This window comes from Anomalospiza imberbis, chromosome 21 (assembly GCF_031753505.1).
Source record: "Anomalospiza imberbis isolate Cuckoo-Finch-1a 21T00152 chromosome 21, ASM3175350v1, whole genome shotgun sequence".
Classification (NCBI taxonomy): domain Eukaryota; kingdom Metazoa; phylum Chordata; class Aves; order Passeriformes; family Viduidae; genus Anomalospiza; species Anomalospiza imberbis.
Window position 1 is genome coordinate 1758106 of NC_089701.1, and position 27624 is coordinate 1785729.

Below are 27624 nucleotides of genomic sequence, written 5' to 3' on the forward strand. Positions count from 1 at the left end.
TAAAGGGACCCCCAGTACCAGAGTGGGGTTGTGGACGGAGCTGCTGGGGCTGCCAGCCACCAGCTACCACTGACCATGGCCCCACTAAGAGGGAACTCTGCTGGGCCCCACAGCAGTGTCCAGCTCATCTTCAGAGAAGCTGATGTGCAAGCAGGTGTCGTCTGCAGGGGAGAAGGGCAGCGAGCTGTCCGTGGGGCTGCCCAGGGCCACTAACTCCTTGGCCAGGGTCTCGCCGGCTGTTGGGTCATGGATGCTGGCCAAGGGGGACATTGGCCCACTCTCTCCAGTCCTGTCCTTGCCCAGAGTGTGCTGGCAGGTCCCGGCAGGGCCAGGCTCCATGCTGGAGGCAGCGCTCCTTGCAGGAGTCCTTGCCTCAAGGTCCAAGAGGGTGAGGGAGCTGGCAGTGATGCTGGTGAGGCTGGAGATGCTGGCACTGGGTAGGCTCAGGTGGGCAGTGCTCTCGGGCTTCACCTCCACTTCCAGGCTTGGGGAGGTCTTGCTTGACCTTTTGCGTAGGATGGGTGGTGGCGGGTTGAGCTTGGGAATGGGCGGCTGCCGCCTGCGGAGGGAAAGCAGAGAGAGGAGGTGATGGGCAAGTACGTCCCTGCAGCACTCAGGGTGTTCCCCCTGCAGCTGGCAGGAGACAGAGGTGGCACACTCTACCTGTCCTCGTCCCCTCTGGCCGCGTCGTCCGCCTTCTGCCGGCTGCTCCCGTTGGGCAGAGCGAAGTCGCTGACCTCGGAGCCCTCCACGCGCCGGCTGAGCCCATCCTGCCCCTCCAGCACCGCCAGACACTCGTCCCCCTCCTTGCTGCCGCAGCGGTGGCTGCCCCTGTCCAGGCTGACGAGGTTGAGGTAGGAGTCCCTGGGGCCCAGGGAAGGCAGCGAGCCGGGGCCCACTGGGCTGCCCAGGATGCTGGCGGGGGAGGAGGTGGACGGCAGGTGGACATCCAGGCTGTAGTGGTTCTTCAGGTTCAGGGAGAGGGACTGGGCCAGGGACAGGTTTTGCAAGGAGTGGTCAGCTGTGAGAGATGGACAAGGGGCACATGAAAAACTGAGGATCTCCAAACCAGCTGCTTCCCTGCACTGTGAGGGGTGCAGAAATGCCCCAGACCCCCAGAGCCTTCTGGGATGGTACTGGGAGCACTCCAGTTGTTCCCTGTGACTGCAAGGAATGCAGCGATTGTCCAGAGGGATGGAGCTGGGGGCATGCCAGCACCCAAACAACCCCAGTGAGTGTGTCATTATCCTCACCCGGCTGCGGATGTTCATCCCGGTGCTCCTCCCGGGCCTCCAGCACTGTGAGCTGCCGCACCAGCAGTGAGACGTGCTGCAGCAGGTCGCGGTTGGTCAGCAGGAGCTGCCGTACCCGGGCCTGCGCCTCGATCCGCGCCGCTGTCTCGGCCGCCAGTTGGTCCTTCAGCAGCTGCACCTGCGAGACGGGACGGGGAGATGCGAACAGGGTCATGCGGACGGGATGATTCCAACGGGATGACGCGGGAGCGGGCGATGCGGGGACGGGAGGCGCAACCCCGGGAGCGCCCGGTACCGGCGGCGCCACAGCGCCCCCTGCCGGCCCCGCCGCGCCACCCCCGAACGGTCCCCCCGAGCCGGTCCAGCCGCGGGCGGGGATGCGCCGGCTTCCCGGGGGTGTGTGCGGTGTCCTGCGGTCCCCCTGGTAACGAGAAACGCGTAGGGGATGTGCCCAGCCGGGAGGCACCGGGCTCCCCGCTCTGATGCTGGATTGGGGGTGGGATGGTTTCCAAAAACGGGATGAGATGGGATGAAACGGGAGTCGGGGGCTCTACCGGGCCCTGCAACGCTCCCAGAGCAGCCTGGGGCTGTGTCAGCAGCCAGCTCCGTGTCTGGGGGAGCTCAGCTGTGCTGCAAGCGATGCTGCACGTGGCACTAAAAGCAATGCTGCGAGCTGGGCTGCAAGCGATGCTGCAAACTCTGCTGAGAGCTGTGTGACCGGGAATGCTGCCAGCACTGCTGCGAGGGCCCCGGCCCGCTCCCACCTGCCCCGCCGACGGCCTAGCCCGGCTGGACGCTGGCCCACGGGGAGGAGAAGGGCTGGTGCCGCCTGAAGGGAGGGCAGGACGTGTACCTGGGCCACAGCCACCTGCGTCTGCTGCTGCTGCTGGAGGAGCTGCTGCTGGAGCAGCTGGAGGCAGTGCTGGGAGGCCAGCGGGGTGATGGAGGCCGAGGAGCAGGGGCTGCTCGGGCTGAGCAGCTGCTGGGAGCTGGCCAGGTGGAGGGAGCAGTTTTCAGCATCCTGAGCACAAAGAAATGGGCAGGTGAGCGGATTGACTGGCTCGGGCTGGGATTTGGGTTTTGGTTCCCCACGGCGCTGACCCCAGCGCAGCAGAGGAGCCCCTGTGCTTGGGGCACCCAGGGCGTGGTGAGGGGCAGCCCTGGGCTGTCAGCTCTGCACATCTGTGGGATCCCCAGGACAGCGTTCCAGAGAGCTGGCAGAGCTGCCTTGGCTGTGTCTGGGGAGGGCGGGTCCCCAGGGCTCCCAGGAAGGAGACAGCAGGGAGTGACCCAAACACTCCACACCTTTCCGAGCTGCAGCTGCCCAGGCTGGGCGGTGTCCTGGTGCCTGGAGCATTTGCCAGCGCCTGCGACCACTGCCCTTCCTGCTGCTGCCCTCCCCTGCTTGGGTAGTGCCAGAAGGAAGGCAGGAAAGCCCGGCCTTTCCAGGCACGCAAACGAATCCCATGGATTCGGGGAGTGCCTGTCACTGCAGCTGTTTCCAGGCGGGCCCTGTGAGCGTTTCTGTTGTGTGAGCTGAAGTGATGCCATTCAGGCCTCCGGGAAGTGCTCCCAGAGTCTGCGGAGCACCCATTCATTAAGGTGGAACTGCTGCTCGAGCTGAACGTGCCGCGGGTGCCTGCGCTGCCAGGGCTGGGCCTCCTGGGGACATTGCTCCCTGGGCCTGGAGCACGAGGGGTGCCAGGGATCACTGCCAGGGCAGTCGGACAAGCAACTGCTGCAGAGCAGCACTGAGGGCACGGAAATCCAGCCCAGGTGGGGTGAGAAGCCTGCTCAGCCATGCGCCACAGCCCCCACCCCTGCCTTTCGCCTCAACCCCCACCCCAGCACTGGACACGGCCTCACAGCGGGTGAACTGGGAGCTGAGCAGGGAGCCAGGAGGGAGGGCTGCAATGGGGTCTCCATGAAAGCACCTCCAAATCAAGCCATGATACAGTGACCCCGAGCAGTGACCCTCAGCAGCAGCAGAGCACATGAACTGTTCTCCAGCCCACCCCCCATTACCTGGCCGTTCTTTTCCTTTGAGGCTTGCCCAGGTTTCAGCATGCTGAGGTCTCCCCTAGCACCTGGCAGCTCTCTGGGTCCCCTCTCGGACACACAGATGCCACCAGTATCGATGCCAACCTCGTCCACATCCGTGATCTTGGAGCCCTTTATCTGGTGAACTTCAAACAAGATGGACACATGAATCTGAGCCTCCCTTCCCTGCCAGGGTCCCAGACAGAGCGGGGGCCCCGTGCAGGGCTGGGAGCTGGGGGAAGCTGAGGGACAATGGCCAGGACTTGCTCCAAGTCTCAGCATGCTGTGAAGGGCAGGAGAGAGGGAATGGCTTGGCCGAGGGGCTGCAGACTCAGCTTGCTGAACGAGGGGCTCAGCCTGCCCCTCCCCAGCGCTCAGTAGGAGCGGGCAGGCAGGGCAGATTCCCCATCCGAAGGGGCCCAAAGCTCTCGCCCGTGAAGGAGTTGCCACCTGGCGTGTCCCCACCCCAAAGCATCCCCGCACCGCTGCCTTAGGGAGCGGCGAGTCACCTTCCAGCGGCTGCTCCTCGGCCGATTTGTCGCTGGCGCCGTCGGCCTGCCCGTCGGCGTTCTGCAGGGCGTGCTGCAGGCTCAGCTTGTGGCACACCTCGAAGGCCTGTCCCACGGTGCGCACCACGCGCATGGCCTGGCTCTGCGGGGCAAGCCGCAGCTCAGCCACGCTGCCACCGCCACCCCGGCGGGGGAACCGCCAGCCTCCCCTGCTTCCCACCCCGCACTGCCGCCTCTCCTCCTGTGCTGGCTGCTCCAGCAGCGCCCCCCGGTTCCCCACTCTGGATCTGGGTGCTCCTCTCCCTGTGTGGAATGCGCCGCTGGGCAGGAGGGGACGAGCACCAGGCACGTTGTTTTGGGGACACCCAGCACCGGCGCTGCCTCGGTCTCTCCCTGGGGATCTGCACCCTCTGATCCCGCAGTGATGTGGGTGCATCCCCAGGAGCATCCTACCTTCTTCTTGGATTTGAAGACGTTGCACCTGAAGGAGTTGTTTGCGCCATCCCTTGCGATGTAACTGAATATTTTCAGGTCTTGCGAGTCATGAGAGACGTAGAAAATTCTAGGTGGGAGAGAGACAAAGGGAATTAATTCAACACCGTGGGGAGTCTCTGCCCTCCAGACCACCTCTGCTCCCGTGTGTCCCCAGGATGGGCTGGTTTGCAGCCCCCAGGATTGGAGGAACGAGGCAGTGCTGGTGCATGGCCCCTCCTGCAATTTTCAAGGCAGGAGGTGATGGATTTAGAGAGCGTTTCAGGCTTGATGGAAAACCTTCTGGTTTCTGAAGTAGGCAAAAGCTTTTTAAAGATCCTGTGGGAAAGCGAAAAAATCTATAGTCTTGGAAAGCGAGTGGCTATTTTTAGCCTCAGCAATTAACCCCTGCCCAGGCTGCAGCGAGGCAGAACTGCCTGCATGGTGGTGACTGCCCTGCCCTGGGGACCCAGAGGGTCCCTCCTCGGCAGTGGGCAGGTGGCACAGCACAAAAGCCTCTCCCAGGGATGCTGAGTGCACTCTGAGGATTCCTGTCTCTGCCGCTCAGGCTGACTCTCCTCCTTGTACTGCAAAACCATTCTGAAGATTTTTATATATGTTTGATTTAATTAGGTGAAAATGTGACAAGTGAGCTCAGCTCTGAATAGAGAAGAAACCAAAGGGATTCTTGAAATGTTTTTTTTCTTCTGCTCTTTCTGTCACTGGAATTTTTTGGGTGTTGAACTTGCAGTTAGAGCAGTTACTACTACTACATGTTGTAGTAATCTTTAAAGAAAGCCAGAGGTGAGAAGCGGGCACAGATAAAGCATCAGCACATCCTGTGTCCCTTATGTCCTCATTAAGGGCTCTGATCCCAAAAATCATTGTTGGGGATCTCAGTTCTCGGGGCTGTGGGCTCGTGGTACAATGATTCACTTTGCAGATCCAACAGCCTGGAGCACCCTGTGCTTTTAACCCGTCCTCAGGCCATGCACCATCACTGGGGTTGCTTCCCATCCCCAGGAGCTCCTGAGGCACCAGGTTTATGCTCAGTGTAAACCTCTGGGTGGGGCTTGTGGTCTCTGGAATACCTCCATATCCCATGGAAGGTGCTATGGAAAGTCAGTGCTTTCTTGCCATGTCTGTAAGGGTTAATTCCCAGTGAGCACTTACACCTTAGAGTAAGGCTGTGCTTCAGAAGCACAGGGAGAGCCATGCACTGAAGGAAAACCATGGGAAGCCTGTCTTCAGAGGCAGAATCAGAGAGTAATCCAGGTTGAAGCATCTCCAGGGTCACCCAGTCTAACCCTGTTCAAAGCAGAGCCAGCTTCAAAGCAAGATCAGTCCATCTCGCTCTCCCAAATGTATGAAAAGGATTCTCCAGCAGCAGTAACTTTGTACCCTCGTTAATTTTAGATGCTCCTTTGGAAAGCCTCGGTGGAGGGGTCTCAGCAGGTGGGAGGAAGGGCACTGATCCCCCAGGGCTGACTGGCCCTCCCTGGTTGAATCCCCTGCCACGTACCTGTACACGGGATCGTGCATCACCACCATCTTACTCTCGTCCCAGGTCCACTCCTTTCTCTGTAAGCAGAGACAAAATTACAGTAAATCAGGTGAAAGTGAAACTCCACCAAGCTGAAGGGCAGGAAACCTGGGGAACAGTGCTTTTGTCCCAAGCCCCAATCCAGGCTGCAGTGTGACTAGATGAGCCACAGCTGTTTCAACAGTATCTCAGATAAAAATAGATTTTTTTTTGATCGTTTATCATATCTGATCACAGCCTTCAGGGCTGAAAATGGTCCCTAAGATTAATTTATGACATCAAATATGCAGAAGAGTTACATGCTTTGGGGAAGAATCCTTGGAGCTGGGGCTTAGGAGATCTGGATTCAGTGATTTGGTGGAAAGGACAGTTGGGCAAAGAAGTGAGGGGTGCTCAGACCAGGAAACCTGGAAAAAGCTTTCTTGTATTAGCAAGAAGAAATGCGTCCCCTGAGAGATAAGTTTTTCTGATAGAAAAAAAATCCTCTTCCCACAGTGTAATATTCCCACTCTCTTTCCAGCAAGGTTTTGCTATTAGTTGGATGGAAACTGGAGTGTTTTCTTGTGCAAATCCTGGGTGTTTTTTAAGAAAAGGCCAGCTTTGGTTAGCAGAGTGACTATCCCTGGGCTGGAGCAGCCTCACCTTCTGCTTCTTGCGCAGGATCACCTTCACCCCGTCCACGGACACGATGATGCTCACCTTCTTCTTCTTAATGTTCTTGGCTTTGAATTCGTACTGGGGGGAAGAAAAAGCCAAGTTTAACAGAGTACAGGGGGTACCTGGGACAGTGTGTGGTAGTCAGTGTCTGACAGGAAAATGTCAGGTTTTGGTTTAATCCCAACTGAGGGAGGTGGGAATTTGTTTTATTCTGCTGAGAAAAAAACGTTTTGGGAAGGATTTGGTGCAGTAGCTGGGATGCCAGGCAGGATCCTGGCTCTGTCAGGAGCACCCCTTGGGAAAGGATAAGTGGAATTTAATCCTCTGGACTACATCCAGACTGTTAATGGGGATCTGGGAAGAGCTTTCCCCATGCATTGGCCATGCCTGGTCCAGCAGGACTCTGCTCCAGAGGTCTGATGGGGAGGTGGCACCTGCAGCAAACACCACGCAGTGACATCTCTGGTGCCCTTGTGTGTCAGCACTGTGCTGCACGGGGAATACAAAATCACTCAGGAGCTGCAGGGAGGGCCAGATGGGCGGCAGTAACACAATTATACCTCAGTCATTTGCATAATCACATTAACCTCTGTGGGATCAGGATCTCTGGAGAAAAACCCTGCAGGTGTCTGCAGCCTGAGCTCACCTCCATTTGTGTTAAAAATTAAACACTGGCTTTTAAATGTTGCTTTAGCTGACAGTTAGAAGCATGGCAGAGCCCTTCTACTCTGGAGACCTTTGTTTACAGCACTCATCCTTCCTGCCCCCATTTGAAGCACCATTTTTAGCTTCCAAACACAGCATTTTGATACTCGATATTTCTTGCAGTCCCTGTTTGAAATGCACCACTTTGTCACGTTGCTTTGGTGAATCAATGCAGACTCTGATTCGTGGATGTGGAGGAAAAGGCAATGCCTAGCAGCCTGAAATCTACCTAGGCCATGTAATTAGACATCTAATTAGAACTCTGATTTCTTTCTACAGTTGGGGAATGTAGGGTGCAAGCGAGATGTTAATGGAGTCCAGGCACCTCTTTTGGGATGCTGAAGTTGGAGGACTGTGTGTGGCTCTGTCACCCCAGCTCTGCAGAGAAGATCCACATCTTTCCCACTCCTCAGCACCCAGTGTGAGCCACGCCAGCTTCACAGACAGAAAATTGGGTGGCTTTCATTTTTATCAGGCTTTTGATGCTGCTCATTGAATTCTTAGCACTCTGCAAGGTTTATGGTACCAGACAGACCCCGGATTAAACCACAGCCTTTTGATCTCCCCATGAATTATTACTTTCAGACAAGCTCTTTTAAAATCTATCTATGGCGCTATTGCGTGTGAAGCTGGAACTAAATTAGCTATACCCGTTTTTTATTTATGGGGAGGAGTGAGAGGAAGGGTGAGGTGGTGAGTGCATCCTGCAGGCTGCCGGGGGCCCACGGGGATGCAGCAGCGCCTGCGGGTCTGGGGTCAGGCAGATGGACTCGCCGGGCTCAGCACCTGAGAGGGCTTCCCCACCCTCTACCCCTCATGCCCAGTCCCCCCAGCCCAGCTGCTCCCCCTCCCCTGTGCTCACCAAACTGTTTGTCCTTGTCTGCTCCATGAATGTCAATAAACCCGGGATAGACTGTTCTGCCCGCTAAAGAGCTGTTTATCTTTCTTTATACACAAATGGCTGGGAAAATACTAGCTGTGCTTTCCAAGAAAGAGCAATACAGTGTATTTTCCCATTGTAGCAACAGGGGTGCAATTACATTCAAACAAGGCTCTTTACTCAAAGGCTTTAAGCAAAGTCCAAGCCTGGATTTTGCAAAGATGCTTTTTCTTTCTCTCTTGGACAGAAAGGAACAATCAGGAGCAGCAGCAGTGAATCTGTGGGTGCTGCCAGGAGTGATGGCAAGACTCTAAACCCAGGGAACTCCAGCCAGCTCCCACACAGCACCACCCCAGCCCGGCCCTGTACAGGGCTTCAGCTCCAGGCAGAGCTGTGCAGCACCACAAGCTGGATGTGGCCACAGCAGCCTCAGTGAGGAAGAAGTTTGTTGGCCCTTCCCTCTCCATGGAGCCCATGGCCACTGCTGCATCCCTGCTGGAGCTCACGGCCAACGCACAGCCCAGCCATGGCCTCAACCAGCTTGGCCTGAAAACAGTTAAAACTCATTGTCCCCTCAAATCTTTTCTAAAGGGTGAAACCCCTCAAGCAGCAGAAGCTGTAGGATGTCCCATGTCCCAGCACAGGAAGCAGGAGCATCAGCTGGGTGAGAACACCATGTCCCAAGAGGAGGGCAGAGCCCCACGCTCACATTGCACCAGCTCAGCTTGGACTCTCTCTCCATCTCTCCACAGAAGAGCCAGGTGGAACACAGCTTCAGTCATTTAATTACTTCCTATCAAGCAGGAATCAGTATTTTAATGAACTAGGATTTATATAAGGACAGGAAAGCACATGGGAAAAGGCACTCTGAGACATCTGACTTTCTCCTGTAGAATGTTCACGCATAACCCAACCTTTATCCTGGCACGAGGCTCCAGACTGACCTGTCACTGCTGTCACAGCACAGACTAGTCACTGATTTTCTTCTATTCTATTGAATTGATGGGATTTTCCCCCCCCAGATTTGTCAAGGTTACCAACAAATCCAAACCCACACTGCAACATTTCTCTCTGCTGCCTTCCACCATTCAATCGTTACTCTCCTGTTGTTTGTGCTGTCCTATGGGGAAAAGCTTTCTGGATGCTAAAGGATCTGGAGTTGCCCCTACAAGTGGCAATACAGCAGCCTGGCAGCTTTTTTAACTATGGAGACAAGATGGGACATTTTATAATAAAATGCAGGTCAAACAAGGGTAATTAATTTCATTTATTTTAGCAGTGTCATTAATTCTGCTGTGTTTGACCTGGAATACTTTCCACTTCTGCTCTTAAATCCCTGTGTTCAAGACTTTGCCTTTCATACGGTCCCACACACTGCTGGCATGAAATATTAACTTACCCATGAGCTAAAGACTGTATGACTAGAAATGTTAATGGTGCTGTGTGATGCATATTTCATTGGATAATTCCACCCAAGCAGATATAAATTACACATGCAGTTACCAGCTTCCATCTGCTGATGAAACTTGGGCTAATGCACATTGGAAATCATATGCAGTTTCCAGCACTAGGAACAACCTGCATGAATACAGTTATTCAAGGAAGCAATTCTTAATGTGATTAATTACTGAAAGTATCAGGGCCTTCATTATGCAAATGAAAACTGTCATAAAATAGAGAGTTTGCAGGTCTTGGAGGCAGTCTCTGCTTCCAAAAAATGGATCTTCTTCATTAACAAGAAGCACCACGGCCGGAACATGCTTCTGGCCATGGTTCAAATGGTGTTTTAAGTTGTATTAAGGGAAATCAAGGCAGAGGCTCTGCAGGTTTTTGTAGCTGGAGTATGTCAATGCCCCCACTCACAGCTGGGTGTGGACTTATTTGCATGCCCATAGGAAGATGCCACGGGCTTGGAAACCAGCGACTTCTTCCTGTGGCTGTAAATTCTCCAGCCAGCCCTCAGCCTGCTGTCCTGCCCTGGCCTCCCCTTGGCCTCCCCTCGGCCCATCCCGGCCTGGCAGGCTGCAGGATCTATGTGTCCATAAACAACCCCCAACAATAGCCTGTCCCAGCCCCTTCCCAGCCTCGCCTTCCAGACGGACACAGGGAGCATGGCAATGAGGAGGTGGGAATGAGCTCAGCTCTGCCCCTGGACTGACCGGCTCCGGGCAGCGCCACCCCAGCAGGACCCCCAGTCCTGCTCCCACTGGCACAGGGCTGCATCCCACCGGGGGGGAGGCTCCCTTCCCTTCCCTTCCCTTCCCTTCCCTTCCCTTCCCTTCCCTTCCCTTCCCTTCCCTTCCCTTCCCTTCCCTTCCCTGTGCAGTCTCTGGTACTATACAAGTCCCATTTTAGGATTTAAAGCCATGATGAATCCAAGTATTTCCAGCTCAGAAATGTAATTAATTTCAAACCAGCCGACCTACACGGGGTGAGGACAGGGTGTTATCTCGGCTTCTGTTTGAAGTACCCATGCTTGCAGTGCTGCCCTTGGAACTGATGCTCTGGAAAACTCCAGAGTTCTCCCAGCCACTGGGGCTCAGCCGAGCGCTGCCCTGGAGCTGACAAACGAGCAGCGTCCACTCCCACACCCGCAGACCACAGGCTGCTTGCTGTCCAGCCTCTGATCCCCCCTTCAGCATCCCATCCCACCTTCCTGAGGTCACTGCCGGCCGGTCAGCGCAGCCCTCGCTGTGGCTCTGTCTGGAAAGCGCCTTCCCTTTGTGCCCTTGGGCAGCATGTGCCCGTGGAGCGCTGTGAGCCCCAGGGCTGCCGGGCCGGGCATAGCCTGGGGCTGTGCTGCAGTAGCTGGGCAACACGGACACAAAAGCGACGCAGGAAGCAGCGGAGACCAGGAGTGCACCTCCTGCCCAGTGGAAAAATGAGAATTTATGATCCTTGGAAACATAAAACTGCTCACTGGAAAGCAGAAACCGAAAAGGGAGTACAATAGGCAAGGAGAATGCTGGCAGCGTACTCAAAGTCTTTTTTTCTCATTTAAATGAGCTCCTTCCACCATCCAGCAAGCTCTCTGTAGATGCTGCAGACTGCTCCCCAAGCTATCACGGGCCTGCTGGGTTTCTGGGAGTCCCTGGAAGGGCAGCAAGGAAATGTGGCCCCAGTCCATCCCAAAGGATCCCTGGCTGACCTTGGGCAGGGGCAGTGAGGTTGCTGCCCTGGCTGCAGCAGCTGGAGGATGATCATGCAAGAGGGAGAAGGAGAAAGAGCTGTGTTTTGTCCAGGTCTCCTTTGACACCTGAGGAATCCAGCTTCAGAGCATTCTGATGGACATGGTAATACAGGAGCCTTCCTCTTCATCCCCCTTCTCCTCATTTTCAACAGATCTTATCCTTGGGAGGTCCCAGACTGCTGAAGTCTCAGACAGCCCTTAAGGATAACTCATTCTTTCCACCTTTAGGTGACATGGCAAAGGATGTGGCTGCAGTTCAGGTATTTCTCTGTGCCAGTCAAAAGGATGTGGAGGAAAAAGCAGAGTTACACTCACGGGGGTGAGCAGGGCTTCTGCAGGTGATGGGAGCTGGTGGGAGCCCAGGGCTAGCAGTGGCCCTTTATTTAGTCTTTTCCACCTCTGAAAAACCTAATCTCTTGTCCTAGAACAAAGCTTCTTCGCCTGCTTTTAGGAAAGGGTGGGACAAAAGCAGCCTTTTCATTGCCTCCTCCCCGTGGAAGAGATAGTGCAATACTGCCGAGCTCCATCCTGAGAGGCACAAGCAGCCTCACAGCCCAGCACAAGGTGACATCATCTGGCCTTTGGTGCCTCTCTGACAAAAGCCCCATTGTGTGTCTGTCACTTCCAGGAGCTCCCTGCTGTCCCCAGGTTTAATAGGGAGCTTTCCCACACACGGCCCTTCAGTTCTTGTCTTGCCAGGGCAGGCCAAGCCCAGCTCATGGGGAAGCTGGGTCTTATTTTCCTCCCTACCTCTATTCACTTTGCAGGAGGAAACAAATTACCTTTTCCATCTGCAGTGCCTTGGATGATTAATTAGCATCAGTAATGAAGTAGTGTCTCGGGACCCCACCCCAACAGGAGCATGAAAATGTCCCTACCTGAAAAAGCTGCTAAGTTACTGCAGATAAAAAGTGCCAATTTCATTAGAAGCAGGTCAGATTCACCTGAAATAACCCTGAGAAGTGAAACTGCAATTAAGCACTGCAATATCTTCAAGTAATTCCGTATTTCCTTACAAACATCTGTGTCACAAGGCCCTGCAGAGAAGGGCCTGGTTTAGTGCATGTTTCATATCCTAGCTGCCCTCCAGTCTGGTATGTAGGACAAGAGGCAAGTTAGGAGATTGGATTGCTTTAAACCTCGTCCATCAAGGTTCACACAACAAAGCTCTGAAGAGCAGGAGCCAGGACTCTGCAGCAAGCTGAGAGCTCCATGAAAAAGCCCCCGGCCCCCTGCATGGCTGTGGGAAGGTAACAGAGTATTTTCTATGTCTGTTTCTCACTCACAAAGCAAGGATATTCATTTTCCACTTCATTCATTCAGTTGTTCTGGTTACAGCCAGCCCCTGCCAAGTGACAGCTACCCAGCACCTCGCTGGCAGGGCCAGGCCACCAGACACTGCTTGTACAGACAGGAGAGGAGGCAACTGAGGATTTCTGCTGCCTGCTCCAAAATTCCTGTTGCACTTTCAGTCCCTACCCACCCCTCTCCATGAGCCTGACAGGCCATGGCAGGGGAGATGCTCCTGGCTCACTTCTTGGTATTTTGGCTAGGCTGTGCAGAGAGGGAAAAGAGGAGCTGGTGTCCTCAGAAGCAGGAGGGGGGAGATGGGGCAGGGGTGATTAACAGGGCTGCTTTGCTCTGTCTCTGCAAGGAGGTGTTTATTGCTTGTTTGGAGAGAGAATATCAGGCCAATTTTGTTCTTCTGTGGCTTTTCAGAGGTGTGTTTGTGATGCTGCTCTTCAGGAGAGCAGAACATTGTTCAGAGCAGTTTGTGGCCATGGGAGCCAGGCAGGGCTCGCCACTGCAGAGTGTGGGGCAGGGGCTTAATGAGGATCCTGGCAGGGACTCACTGGCACAGCACAGAGATGGGGAGAAAACCTAATCCCACTGCCATGTACAGGCTCTGACAAAGGCAGGTACTGGGATTTTAGGCTTCTAAATAATGCAAGACTTTGTGTTTATGTAAGGATGCTATTTTAGTGCAGGGAGTCCAAGGGAAGGGGGATGGCAATCCAGAGGGAAAGGCAGCCAGAGCAGGCTGGGAGCCACACTCTGAGTGCAGGGATGGAGAGGGACTGTCAGTGCTCCTGAGACCTGGGGCAGGCAGGGGAGGCTCAGAGGAAGAGGCAGAGAAGTGCCCACGCGTTCAGCCTGATAGCCAAGTCAAGCCAGCCCTGGCTTCCAACAGGGCCGGGTGTGACCTGCTGGGGTTCTCCATTTCCAGCACTGTGCTGCTCTGCAGCCTCCTCCTGAAAGCCTTGGCGACCTCAGGGTGCTCAGCATGTCCTCCCAGGGTGGATACCTATCCAAAGGAGAAGGAGCAATCTAGTTTGCTGTTGGGAATCTGGAGAAGCTACATCTGCATGACTAACACCTGCTCTGTGTAAATGCTGCAGGGAGGGAACATCTCCTGGCTTCCAGACTTGCTATCACACCCCATATGCATCTCGGGTGCTGTCCTCCAGCTCTGTCTTGCCATTTCTCCTAGCTACCTACTAAGGAAATTAGCATTTCCTTTGCATATCCACAGCCGAGTCAGGAAGCTGGACTTGGCACCTTTTTCTTTGAAGCAAGCAGAATCCAAGCTAGAACGAGGGCTTGATTCCATTTGCATTCAGAACCAGCACTTGATTACAAACTAGACCAGAATGACAGTGGGGGGATGCTGAGTGTGCTGCTGTGTGCAGACCAGGCTTCAGGACTCCTTTGCTAGGTGCAATCCATCTTTGTTCTCCTCCAGGGCAAAGAGCTCTTTGTTAGCTCAAGCCCTGGGTGCAGCTGATCCTTTCTACACCTCAGTGCCCTAAACAGCCTTGCCATGGACTGGTTTGAGACACTCAGGGACAGAAATAATCTGCTTTATTGCCAGGCAAGGAGACTTTTTCTTTGGAGCTCTTAATACTATCGATCTCCAGCAGTTCCACTTGAGCAAACATTTCTTACAGAAAACCCAGTGACTTATAGGTGACCTCCAGGTGCTGCACTGAAAGGATGAGTATTACCCAGATGTGCAGCCCTGAGCGGGGCCAGGCACGGCACAGCTCCCACGCTGCTTCTCTCCAAGTGGGCCTTGGTTAGAAATTACTGAGTGCTAATAAAACTGCAGCTCCTAAATTTAAAGGGAAGTCTCTGGGTTCTCCTCAAATTGTCCATGAAACTTCACTCAAATTTGAAAACAAGACTGCTACTGTAAGAGAATGAAAATTCAAGTCTAATTGTGTCATTTCCAAAACTCCAGAATATTAAGCAGTTCAAGGACTCTATTAGCCTCAGGGGAGTTACTGAGATTAGTGAATCATGATGAGAGAAAAGCCTGGGTTTAGATATGGAAATTATGGAAAAAGAGGATTTTATGCTCTCAGTATTCATTGTCACTGAGGTCTTGTCACCAAAACTGTACCAGAACATCACAGGCTCCTCTCTCCCCGCAGTGCCGTGTCCCTGGGCTTGCAGTGGTGTCAGCAGGAGGTCTGAAGCTGTGGACATCAATGCATTCTGCACTGCTCACACACAGGTCAGTGATTTACCCCAGACACGGTCCCCTGCCCCAGCTCACAGCTCCTGCCACCAGCCGGGATTCAAGGAAGCGAGAGAGCAGGAGACCAGCACTGCCCTGGGCGGCAACAACATGAAAATAGGAAAATGTGCCTGGGATGGAAGTTTATGCCCTGTAATCATTAACAGCGGGAGCACAGGCTGCAGCAGGGCTGAGCAGGTCCATGGTGCTGTGGGATCACTGACCCTTGAGTGCTCCGTGAGCCATGTGTGGCTCTGCAGCAGGTGAAGGACACTCCAGGTGGCATTCGAGCCTGAAGAGTACCCGTGTGCCTTACACCCTCCTGAAGCAGCTGTGACTGCCTCATCCTCCACCACGCTGCACCTGGCCTGAACATGTCCCTCTGCTCTTCTTCATCTGACAAAAAGAATTTGATTTTTAGGAAGAAGAGCCTGGAACTCAGAGGGTTTGGTGGCTGTGCAGGGAACAGGATGATGTGGGGCCCTGGCCTGGGATGCTCCTTCAATGCACAGGGCCACATCCTGCCCTCCAGCAGATCCAGCCAGGCAGGATCTCTGCAGCAGCAGTGACAGAAGGATGGAGGAAGTGGGAAGTGACTCAGGTGTCCTGAAAGCTGTCAGGCAGCTGCCAATTAGTCCAAATAACCCATCTGGTCCAGGGAAAAGACATTTAAATAATGTCTAATCACTGCTGAAGGAAAGAAAGAAAACCATTCCATAATGCCTTTAAAAAATCCCTGCTCCCTCATCAAAGCATCCTTCCTTCCAGGGAGCCATTCAAGACTTTTATGCTTTAGATTTACCACACTGTTATTTGGTCAAAACATGAAGTAGCTTGTCAAAGTACTATGTAAAGTAGCACGGATTCTGTCTGCCTTCAGGCCTCATTTACTACAGAGCAAAAGCAGATTGAAGAAAGCAAGCGTAGAACCGAGCTATTGTTAGCAAATCTTATTTTACTGGGCTGGATTTGGCTTTGTGGTCACAGTCCCTCAGGGTCCCTCTCCTCAGAACACTGATCAGTGAAGTACAAAGGGCCCTTGCATGTGACAAAATCAAGACAACATCTACAGGGGCACCCACTGCTGTGCCCTGGCTGCCTCCTCCTGTGTCCAGCACAGGCTCAACCTGAGAACCACAGAGGCTCATCAAAGCATGAGGATTACACTGTAACCTCAGGATGATTTTTTTTTCAGATTTTTCCCTGCACAGAGAGAGACTCATGGAACAGATTTAAGTGTTTGTATCTTCATGGGCTATTCTGTTTTGTTCCTGACACACATCACCCTGCCCTGGTGGAAATCCACCCCTGCACTTGTATTGGCTGTGCAGGGAGGGTCTCTGCTCCACGCCAGGGGCAGCCCCAGCCCTGTGCCCCTGAAGCTGTCACTCAGATTTAGGCAGCTCCTTGTTACCAAGCCAATCCGATGTGCTCTCTGCACTCTGGTTACCTTCTCAATTACATTTTTTCAGGCACCAACAAAGAAGCAGCTTTGAGTCATGGCTGAGTGTTCTTCACCAGAATGTAATTTGAAAGCCATTATATTTCATCTCTGTAATACTCTACAACCAGTAACATAATTGGTGGAAAAGTCTCTTTATTTCAAACTAGATAAAAGCTTTGCAGAGATCTCATATGGTGATATTTTAGCTAGTGAAATTAAATGCTTCAGTAATATAATGATAATACTGTTAAAGCCACTTTATTTTACAATTAAAAGGTACCTGCTTCATTGCCAAGATTCAGCATCAGACAAAAAGCTCTGTCTTGTTCTATTTAGCACTAACATTTTAATTTAGCTTTTATCCATTTAAATGCTGCTTTTATTAGCCTTCAACTAAACTCCAATCCACCATGACTCTTATGCAAAACAGAATTAATGTGCCTGACTGGTCCCATCCCCTCGCTGGAGAAGCCATGAAGTTCTGAGGGCTCTGAGGAAGGCACTAAAGGTCACCGTTGCCTGGAGAAGACACATTTCACTGACTGATCCCTCCACCCATCTGTTACCAACCCTGCACCGTGCACTCTGAACAGGGTGGAGGAGCTGAAGCATCTCTGGACACCGGCCACTCCTCAAAAACTGGGTCATGAAACGTGGCCACCACAAATGCCCTCAGCTGTCTTCTGGCACAGTGGCCTGTATTCACAGCTTGACCAGTCCCACTCGTTTCAGCTCAGAGGTTAAGTGGCAGAAGGTAACTAATTATTCTGTGGCAGGAAGTCCAGAGGTGATTTAGGGTTGGAGATGAGCAGGATGGAAATCTGCAGGAGTTTCTAAGTCAGTGGGGCAGCTCTATTGTACGGTGAGACCCCCCAAGCAGTGAGCAGAAGGTTGGATTCCTGTGTAATCTCAGAGGTGTTTTTTCCTCTCCTCCCACTCAAGATGCACAGAGCATAGTCAGTTCTCCACCACAGTCACACAATGCTGCCTAGAAACACTGTGCATGATGCCACTGCAGAAACAGCTCATTAAGAGCTTCTTCCCTTTGTTTTAAGATAATACCAACAGCAGAAAATGCGTAAAACAAGCTTGGGTTTGTCTGAGACAAGGCAGCCTCAATTTTTCTAGAAAGCCAGCTTCCACATTTTAATTTCTCTTTTGTAAGACTGGAAAAGCAGCATGTGCATGGAGCACACCAGAGCCTGTCAAGGTGACCAGAGAACACATGGAGAGAGGCCTAAGGAGCTGCACCTGCATGACCCACCCTTCCTGGGGCCTCCATGGCAGGGGATCTCAGGGAGATCTTGTCCCACCTGGTGTTTTGGCTAATTGGTGCTGCAGGGCAGACTAGGAAGGGGGAGAGGCTGCAGAACTCAGTGGCAGGATGGGAGCAGGGTGAGGAGCAGTGCCTGGGAGGTTGCAGCTCCTGCAGTCTCACACTGAAGCCACTTGTTCTGCCTGGAGAAATGGATTCTTGCCAAACATTCTGCCAGAGGGCTCAGCTCCTTCAGCATCCTGTGCTGCATGCAGGTAAGACCCATAACATGTCTGTCTTCCCTTAAGGTAAGGTGACATCCCTGTCATGCTTTATCTTCCTAAAGACCAGGAAAGAGACTGTGGGAACAAACCTGGGGGCCATTTGCAGTGTGGAGCAGTAGAATGCTTTGCAGTAGGGCTGTGCATTGAATGTGGTGGTTTCAGTGCTGCCTGCCAAGTAAGAACTTTCTGGCAAGGCTCAGAGACCCTCAGAGCACATGGTGGGACTCCTGCCTCCCAGGAAGCCCAGCTGATCCCCATCCCTGTGCAGGAGACTCTGCTATAGATGCAACAAACAGGAAAACAAACTAATGAGGCATTAGGGCTAAACTTAGCTGCAATTAACATTTAATTACTATCCTGAAAACACTTGCTGTATTTTGCCAGGGCCTGGAAAGGTAAACCCAATTAGCTTAATCTTGTGTGGTAGGAACCTTAAACTGGTTCAGATGCTTGATCTCATGGATGGGACCCTGAGAGTAACTGGTGTTTCTGGGACCTGGAGCTGAGCAGCCCCGTGGGCTGATCATGTACTGCCTGTGTAAAGCTGCAGAGCCTTTCTTAGGCCTCTGCTTTGGAGAAGAGTCAGAACTGACACCAGACCTTCTGCAGAAGGTGCCAGAGCAAGCTTGTACATGTTTGTGTATATTGGTTTGGCTGCCACAGCTTTCTCCTGGAGGCCATAGGCTGTGTCTAACACTTAGCAGGGTAAACAACCCTTGCATGGCTCTCCAGAGATGCAGGGAAGGTACCCTAGAAAGTTATGCTCTCTTGGAGCATACTCTGGGGTGAATACAATGTCTTCTTAGTGTGGGGGAGAAGGAGGAAGAGATGCCTGTGTTTCACACTCTAACCTTGTCACAACTGTCATCTCCTTCTCCTGCATCCTCCTGCAAATGAAAGGAAGGTGCATGGTGTTCTGAGAACTAAAGAAAGGTCCAGCCCAGCAGTCTGAGGCTGATGAAATATTTTAAGATACTAGGCTTGTTGTCTGTCACACCCCAGGGCTATCATTAGCTGAGCATTTGGTTGCTCTTCCAAAGAGGCTGAAAGGGAAAACCCTCCAGGAACTGCAGCAGAACAAACTCCCATCCAACAACAACAGCTCCTGGCATGCAGCTACAGAGGCCTGTACCCCAGGGCAAGTCCTCCAGCAGTCTGCACTTCCATGTTTGAGTCTGTGCCTCAGCTACAGCTGACCAAATATCTTCATTATAGAGGGAGAGGCTGCAGAGACTCACCAAGAAACCCAGCTGGGAATTCAGCTTCTCTCTTGTTTTAGTTCTGATCACAATTCCAGCTCAGATTAACATGAAGCTGGCAGGAAAACATAGCTCTGAGCATAATAACCCAGGAAGGGCTTATAGGCAGAATATGTCAGAGGAATTAATGCAGCAGTTTTCTAAGTGAACTTCTGCCTGCCTGGGAAAATTGAGGGAACTGTATTCTAGAACAATCTCCTGGACAAGCCCATGAAACATCTCTACCTCTGAAACCTGTCGCGCAGTAATAAATTAAACTGAGAGGGCTGAAGGCAGTCTTCCTGCCCTCTGCCATCTGTCCACCTGGTTCCTCTCCTTCTGTAGGAAGAGCAGATAAATCACACCCATATTTGCTCCTGAACCGTTGGAATTTACAGCCTGGCAGGGCTTTAAGTGCAATGTGTTGTGTGAGCCAGCCCAGCTCTGGGGCTGGGAGCTCTGGAGTGCAGAGGCAGGTTCCCTGCAGCTGTCCCTGCTGCCTCTGCTTCACAAGTTTGTGCTGTAGGACTGTAACTTACTCATCCCGATTTAAATTGCTGTCATGTCACACTTCAACACCACCAGTTGATACTTGGCAGTCAGTCTGACTTTACAGTGTGGCTGGATTGCACCTCCTCACTCAAATACTGTGTGGAGAAACTGCAAAGTGCTGAGGCTCTGCTCAAAGATGGATGCAGCAAGAATGATCAGGATAAGAGGGAGGCTGAAGTGAGAACCCAGTTCTGATTCCAAGGAGAGCTCAGGCATTTCTCATGCATCCTGCACTGAGCTTTATAGATGCTTCTGTTTCTCTGGCACACTGGCCTCTGGGGAAAATGGCTTCTCAATTAAATTAAGCCCAAGAAATGTGGAGGTAACAGAAGACACATTAGGCTGGATGCCTGCCTCCTGTTTGCTCATCCTGGTGTTTGGATGGGCACAGCACCAGCTGGCTGTTCCCTTATAGAATGATTAAATAATCCAACATCTGGCTCCTCTCTGAGTGTCAATACCTGCATAGGTCCAAGCTAAACCTTCCAAACAGAACTGAAATTTGTAGGCTTCAGAGATTCTTAAGTGCGGATTCCAGGGAAAACTGCTTCTGTGCCTTGAAGGTAGATAAATGGAGTGTCTTGGGGAATTGCTGGCAGCAGGCTGTCTGTGGGGATGACAGGCTTTGTCACTTACTCCCACTGTGTCCTTGTACAGCTCCCCACTCAAAATAGCAGCACTAGGCCTGCTCAGCTGGCTGCCAAGTGCTGGACTGAGGGTAGAGGTGCTCTGGGAAGGGAACAGCTGACCTTCTCCTCTGGTCAGTGCTGGCTCTGGGGCATGCATGCAGGATGTGTGGTGATGTTAACCCTGCACTTGAAGCCATCCATTCCCTGGCTAAGATTTTCCAAGCAACTTCAGCAGCTTCAAGGAAGTGTTTTGTGTTTTACAAAACCCATCTTCACATTAGCTACTGCTTGAATTGTGAGGAGGAAAGATCTTGATTTGTACATAAACTCCCTGGAGTGTTGAGAAGGCTCCAATACCTGGAGGGGGATCCACTCCAGCAGAAGCCAGCTCCACCAGAATGCTGATGGAGCACAGGAGCTGCCAGACACCCAGACCTGGATGGCCTCGGGCAGCTGCAGGCAGCAGATGCTGCTCCCTGGGAGGTGGGGGAACACCTGCCCGGGGTGCTTGGAGCTGTGAGATGAATTGGACTCTCCTAAGCAGGCCCTTGCTGTGCCTGTCAGGGTACAGTGTATTTATCCAAGCTGCAAACTCATTTCATCACCTCCCCTGCCAGGGCAAGAGGTAGAGAGATTAGCTTGAACTCTGATCATATAATAACAACATGGCAGCTGTAGGCAGCTAATAATCCACTGCGAGGATTAGCAAACTTAAAGTTGTCTAGCTCTGCATAATGGAAAGCTAAGAACAGCAGCTTCCCTGTTCTACCTACTGCATTTGCATTCTCTCCAGTGGAAGCATAGAACATGATGAGACAAGGCTTTCCAGTCTGTTATGAAATGGGATCTAATGTGTGACTAATGGAGTATTGCTAGCAATTCTACAAGCATCCATTCAGCCCAGAATATGGATTTAAGCTTTACGAAAAGAGACTGCACCTCAAATACCTACTGCTGGAGAGCAGGTCACGATTTCAGCAGGCTGATGCTAAAACTTGTTATTTGAGGCTCTCTGGGAGTCACATCCTGAAGTCTGCAGGCACACTGCTCTGCTAATGCATGGACAATCCCACTGACCCAGAATCCCTGGTATAACTCACGTGTGACTGGTAAAAGAGCCCAGTACAAAACACAGAACACGCCAAGGAGCAGACTCATCACCGGGTGCTGCTGCTCTCCTTAGGACCCTCTCAGGACATCCGGAGTCCTCGGCAGCTGGACGCTTTTCCCCCAAGGCAGTTTTGGCACTTGTATCAATTTGCTGATGAGTAACCAGAGTAAGCAGCTCTGACACAGCCTGGAAAAGAGAGCTGTTGACTCCTCATCCTCCTCCTCCCTGCTCGCTCTGGAGCGGCACCAGCGCTGAGTAAGAGCCCTCCTGAGCCGTGGGCCGGCTCCATCAGCGCTGGGATGGCTCCCACTCCTCCCGTGGCACAGGAGCAGCACAGGCAATGCTGTGCTGGGGCTTGTACTGCACGACTTTTCTCTTCTGCTCCAGTGGAGAGTTCCAGTGGAACACTGGAGTGCACAGAGGATGAAAGCTTCACCACGACATGCTCCTGCCAACACCTGGCAGGGCTGTGGGACCTTACTCACTCTTGCAGTGCAAACAGGCATTGCCACTCACAATAACATAGGAACAAAATACTCATTTCCCCCAAGGGCTTCTTCCACTGTTTCCTCCCAGTTGTAACTGGTGCTGCTGAGAGTCCATGGGAAAAAACTCTAGTACAGGCAAGGCCTCTGCATGCAAATGAATGCTACATAAATAACCCCCATCTTCCCTCAGTTCCTAGGTTGGGTACTCTGTGCACCAGAATTCTCTTCAAAGACCTCCCAGTTCATTCTTTATGCTCTAATTAAGGATCAGTGCCAATTAACTATCTTCAATAGAGGAGCATCTTCCGCTCAGCAGCCAGGAAGTGTCTGAATAAGATCCTGCTGTACAATGTGCACATGAAAAGGGAAGCCCTCCCTTTTTGGAATGGGCTTCCAAGATTAAAAACTCAGTATAGATTACTGGATGCCTACTTAAAAATCCTGTGTGACAAGATTAAGTGACGGCACCCAGGAATGCAGAATGGGTTTTTTTACATGTTTCTTGTGGTACTCAAGCATGCTATTGCACTGCCAAGGCTCTGAGCAGGGTGCCACTGTGGCAATAGCAGGTGTGAAAACAGAATGTGACACTTTATTTTAAGTGATATTAAAATACAGTTTGTTTTTTCTTACAAGGGTGGCATAGATCAGCAGAAGTGCAGTGTCAAATCTGATGATAAATATTGATTGGGATGAGAAATTGCCAATAATTACGCCAGCACCTAAACTGCCCTGGTAGTCCTCACTTATTGCTTTTACTTCCTACAGATATTCACCTGTTCCATAAATAACCAGGCAATTTAGACTGCTGCTGAACTGTGTTCTGAGCAAGAGCTGTGCTAATAGTCTGAGCAGGCAAAGGGAGGGGAATGTCATTTCTAAGCTTGGCTGGAGATGAATACATCAGCTCCCCAGCCAGTTACAGGGTAAGTTTAAAAAACACTATTCTAAAGGAAAATTAGATGGTTAAACACTGTGGGGGAAGGGGGGAAATAGGATAATCCCTTCAAAGCTTTAAATGGAAGATTCTCCAACTTGCTTCAGCTGATGTGAGACATATGAACAGCCTCAGAATTAAGACCCCTGCAAAACTTCAGCCAGACACAACAGCTGCACTGCCTTTCGGGGGAGATGCACTTGAACTGGTTATACACGAAGCAGATGTAAGCCACCCAACCCTGCTAATCACAGTTAAATCTGGGGACCATTCACAGGCTGCTCTGCAGAATAAAGGGGCAGAACAGGAAGAGAGCAGGCTTGGTGATGAGAAACAGGAACTGTAAAACTGTACTGGAGCATGGGGAAAGCAGCAAATTATTCTAGGAGCAGCAGAATCCACAAAGTCTAGTCAGACGGGATTTACATCAATCACACCTGTCAGGGCACTGCTATTTCAAAATATTACACAATATATTTGGAACTGTCAATGAACTCAAGTGCTTTTGTGAAGCACATTGTGTCCAGCTTATTTTTCACGCACACGAAATTCCAAACAGGCTAAATAAATCTCTTAGGTTCAAGGAGAAGCCCCATGGCTGCTCAGCACAGGAGAGGGCTGTTATCAAGACATTTGAGTCTTGATAACAGATCCCTTTGCAGAGAGCACAGGATGGGCCTATGCTAAGATGCCTTGGGAATTCCTGGAGAAGCTTGTTGCAAACCTGATTGGGCTGAGATTTGAGCTCCAGATAGGAAGGGCTGGAGGGAATGTGGAACAGTAGATTGCAACCAAGTCACTCCAGGGAGTGTAAGCTTTAACTCTGTGTGGGGCTCAGCTCTTCTGGACTTACCCGGATCCTCCTCATGGCTGCCACGATCTCCACGCGGCTGTTGGGCCTGGGGACATCCAAGCTCCCGATGTACTGAAAGACACAACATGAGATGGCTGTGCAGTAATGCACAAGTTCATGGTGCGGGCTTCTTCAAAACAGACAGCATTTCTCATTTATTTAGTCCCTCCTTGCTTGGACTCCTTTGACCCAGGACAGGAGAGGAATATCTGCTGTAGACAATGTTATCAAGTTGGGGATTTCTGAGGTTGGGTGTGAGGCTCTGACCTCATTCAGGTTCTGGATGTGTCTTTACCAGTGCTCTGCAGGGCAATGTCTGCTGCTAATTGAGTCATGATCTAGTGTGTCTGAAGATGAGACTGTCTATCCATTGTTCCTCCTTACTATACCTGCTCAAAATTGAAAGAGCTGTAAAGCTTCCAGGATGTGCAACAAACACATTTCCTGGAAAAGCCTTGCGATTCTAGCTTTTCAGTCTGGACCATGTTACCTCTTGATACTGCTGTCTCTGCTTGGCTGGACCAGCTCAGCTGTCTGCAGAATCCTGCCAAACCCACCCAAATCTGTGTCCTACAACCCTGCTTAGAGGAGCTGCAGCCCTAACCATACTGCTTGGGGTCGAGTGTCTGCATTCCAGTGTCTGTGCCAGTCCTAGCAAAGTCTCTTACTGGGGTCTGAGACAGGGCAGATGCAGGTTCCCATCACCTCTACCCCTGCACCGCAGCTACAGCTCCTCGAGCTGGTAGCCTGCTCTCCTGAAAGGAATGGCAGCACACTGCCCATGCTCCACAGGTTATCATGGAACACCCACGGGCAGCTTCCTGCTGCTGCATTTCTCCCTCCTGTGCTGCCTGCACTCTCCCCTCGTGTGCCAAAGCAGAACCTGCTCGTGCACCTGTTGGCAGCTGCTGCCCGGTGGCGCCGGTGACGCACACGGTGACAGCACACGTGGCACGGCTGCACAGGAGTGCCCGCGCTGCCGAGGGGAGGAGGCACAGGGCTGCCAGCTCAGCCTTGGGAATGAGGAAAACACGAAACATGTGGTGGCCTGGACAGTCCCACCGCATGGGGAGCAAAGGCTGCTGATGCTGTAAAGTGCTGTGGCTCAGCTCTGAGGGAAGACCTGCACGCCCAGGGCACGGTGCTGAGCGCAGGGAGAATGTCACTGAGTGAGAGGGTGATGACAGCCTGTGCTGCGAGTGGCCTTGGCAGCTGAGGGCAGCTGCTGGGTTTGGTGCTGCTGGGGGCCCATCAGCTCCCTCAGGGTAACACAGCCCCTCTCTGCTGTTAGTGGTGGGGACTGAGGGCAGTTCACAGAGTTTAGTGACCCTTCCAGGAGCATTTGGTTCATGAACTGTGTCTGGTTTTTAGCATGTGGTTACAAACTGTTGGTTTTTTGGAAGTTGTTCCCTTGTGGAGAGGAAAAGGAGCAGCTAATCGGGAGGCCCCTGCAAAAATTCATGGTGATATTATATATATGAGCAGAGACAAAATAATTCCCCAGAAGAGCCCCATAGGTATTGCTGTTACTGACACAGTTCTGGATTTATTTCTCCACTGTACTACTTGCAGATTGTAATGGGTCTTATCTTGTAAAATGTCTGCTTAAAAGGGCTTTCAGAGATGAGCTCTCCTGGCTCAGTCTTTAGTGCTCTTTCTCCTGCTCTGAAATAAACACCAAAAGCAATCTGAAAGGTCATCTGGCTTTGCTGCTGCTTCTGTAAATGCCTTTGCAAAATGGCATTTTAAGAGCAGTTAAGTTCATCTGTAGCCTTTGGTAAACCACAGGAGAACCAAACTCAGAGCACAAGAGCTTGAGGGCAGCAGGGAGGGGAGCAGCAGAGCCAGGGCTTCCCTCTGGGCTGGTGGGGAGGGCAGAGCTGTATTGCTGTCATCTGTGGCCTCTTTGGTGTGCAGATCTCCTTCCCTGCTCTGCTGGCTGTCAGGACAGTCACTGGTAATCCAGATGAGCTCCTTGCAGCTGGCTGGCCTCTTGTGTGCCAGCAGCAGAGCTGCAGTGGGGAACAGGCCATGCTCCTAATGACAAATTAACTGGGGCAAGAGGACAGCTGGGACTGCTGAGCTAGGGGAGATTCTTTCAAACTCCCTGCTCTGGTGTGGCTGCAGAGTTTGGGTACCTGTGCTGCCACACAGAGCCATGAAACTTATGAAACAGCACACAAAGCTCTGCCCAAACAAGCAGCTCCCAGTACTGACCTCCAGAAGATTATAGGGGGAGGAAGGCAGTTTGGAATGTGGAGATTAGAGAGCGAGTGTGGTCAGTAGGATTGCCTGGTGCGAGACACCTGCAGCCAGCTGCAGCCTTGTCATTGTCAGCGTTGCAGCTGACTGATGTGCCCACAATGAGCAGCATAATTGGAAGAGACAGACTGTAAAGCAGAACTGAGCAAGCATGTTACTAAGGTAATGCAAACCCCATCCCAGACCCACACATCCCAACAGGGTGTTATCCACTCGCCAGCTCTGGATGCCTGGAGCTGTCAATCTGAAAAGCCAGTTTCACTCAGTTAAAGGTACAGTTGCTTTCCATCTTTTTAAAAATCAAATTAAGAATTTTTCTTCTCCTCAGCACAGTCTGCAGCACAGCAAATGCTAATTTAAATAGAGAAATCACAGATTAAATGTTTTCTTCCCTAAGGAAGATAAATTTTTTAAAATACATGATTAGCTGTCTATTCAGATTCATCCTGTATCCTGCTTAAATCTTACAGCTCTTTCAGCAGGAAAACCAAGAGGCACAAAATCCATATTTCAAAGCTTTATTGGCATGTATATGCCCCTTCTTTCCAGCTCAGGAGACAGCAGGCGTGAATTCCATTTCTAATCTGTGTTAGGCCACCTGCAAAGAGGGGAAGGGAGCCTGTGAGTTGCTCCAGCAAAATGCAATTCTTCTTGTCAGCTGAATTATAAACCCATTCCCCATGCTGTCTACAGAATGCCAATTCCAATGGAGTCACTTTCTGAGAGTGCTGCTGTGCTGCCAGGCTGTTCTTCATGATCAATACGGAATTTCTGACAATATCAGTATTTCTTTCTGATGCCTGAAGGCTGCAGACCTTGTCTGTCCAGTTTTTCATGCAGGGAAGGGGTCAGCCGGAGTAAGGCACTATTATTTGAGCAGCACATAGTCTGCTGGTTTCCAGGGGAATAGGGAGCTGTGGCAGGACAGGACAGGCACTGGATCAGGCCGGGATGAGCACCTGGGACAGCATCCACGGTGCTGCCAAGAGGGGTCATTCCAGAGCAGCTCCCAAATGCAGTACACAAGGCAGCGTCTAAGGATTACACAGCTGCAAAAACGCTAGGAAAAGAGCAAGAACCTGTTTGATTGTGCTAATTAAATGTAAGGCTTTCATAATTGATTGCTGTTTTCTTTAGACTCCCTCAGCGTGGCCCAGGGGCACTTCCAGAGCTGAGGAATAACCGTGGCAGGGCTGGGGGGAGGCACGGCGAGCCCGGCCTGGAGCCACGGGGCCATCGGCCCGTGGCCATTGGGGGCCACACCGGCGGCTGCTGGACAGCACCGGCGCCCAGCCCGCGGGGACGCCGAGCCCGCAGAGACCCGCAGCCGCCTCTCTGCAACAGCCAAAGCGGGGACACCGCCGGGGGTTCGCTGCCAGGGCCCCCGAGCGCGGGGCTGTGGCAGGCGGGGCCCCCGCTGCGCCCCCGGCCCGGGGGCTGCGGAGGGGAGCGCGCCCGGGGCTCACCTTGGCCTGGAAGTGGATGCCGTGCTGAAAGGCCTCCTCGTTGTGCAGCGGGACGCGGGAGTCGCAGCCATCGTCCACCAGGTTGTACCGGTTCTTCACCGGCATGGCGGCGGGCGGGCGGCCGCCTCAGCCCGCGGCCCCGCCGGGCATCGCGGCCGGCAGCGCCCGCCCCGCGGAGCCCCGGGCGCCGTGCGGGGCTGCGGGCGCCCGAGCCCGGCCGCGTTTTGAATGAGCGTCCGCGGGAGCGAGCGGGGCCCCGGCCCCGGCGCGGCGCCATTGGCCCGAAGTTCCCTCATGTGATGCGGGGGGCGGTGGAGCCGCCCGGCCCTGCCCGGCC

At 52.4% G+C, this 27624-nt stretch overlaps 1 protein-coding gene across 2 annotated transcripts; it reads right to left on the reverse strand.

Annotated features, from left to right (window-relative positions):
- LOC137486047 (carboxyl-terminal PDZ ligand of neuronal nitric oxide synthase protein-like) lies at positions 1-27624 on the reverse strand. 2 transcript variants are annotated; one of them, XM_068210971.1, is made up of 11 exons: positions 27288-27622; positions 23560-23631; positions 6459-6551; positions 5796-5854; positions 4256-4364; positions 3803-3944; positions 3279-3439; positions 2107-2274; positions 1254-1431; positions 664-1021; positions 1-559 (listed from the first exon to the last, which is right to left on the reverse strand). In XM_068210971.1, the coding sequence occupies exons 1-11, from the start codon at positions 27390-27392 to the stop codon at positions 85-87; spliced, it is 1920 nt and encodes a 639-aa protein (XP_068067072.1). In that variant the 5' UTR covers positions 27393-27622; the 3' UTR covers positions 1-84. The 2 variants fall into 2 exon arrangements, with proteins under 2 accessions (XP_068067072.1, XP_068067073.1); XM_068210972.1 differs by lacking the exon at positions 2107-2274 and having other exon boundaries at positions 27288-27624.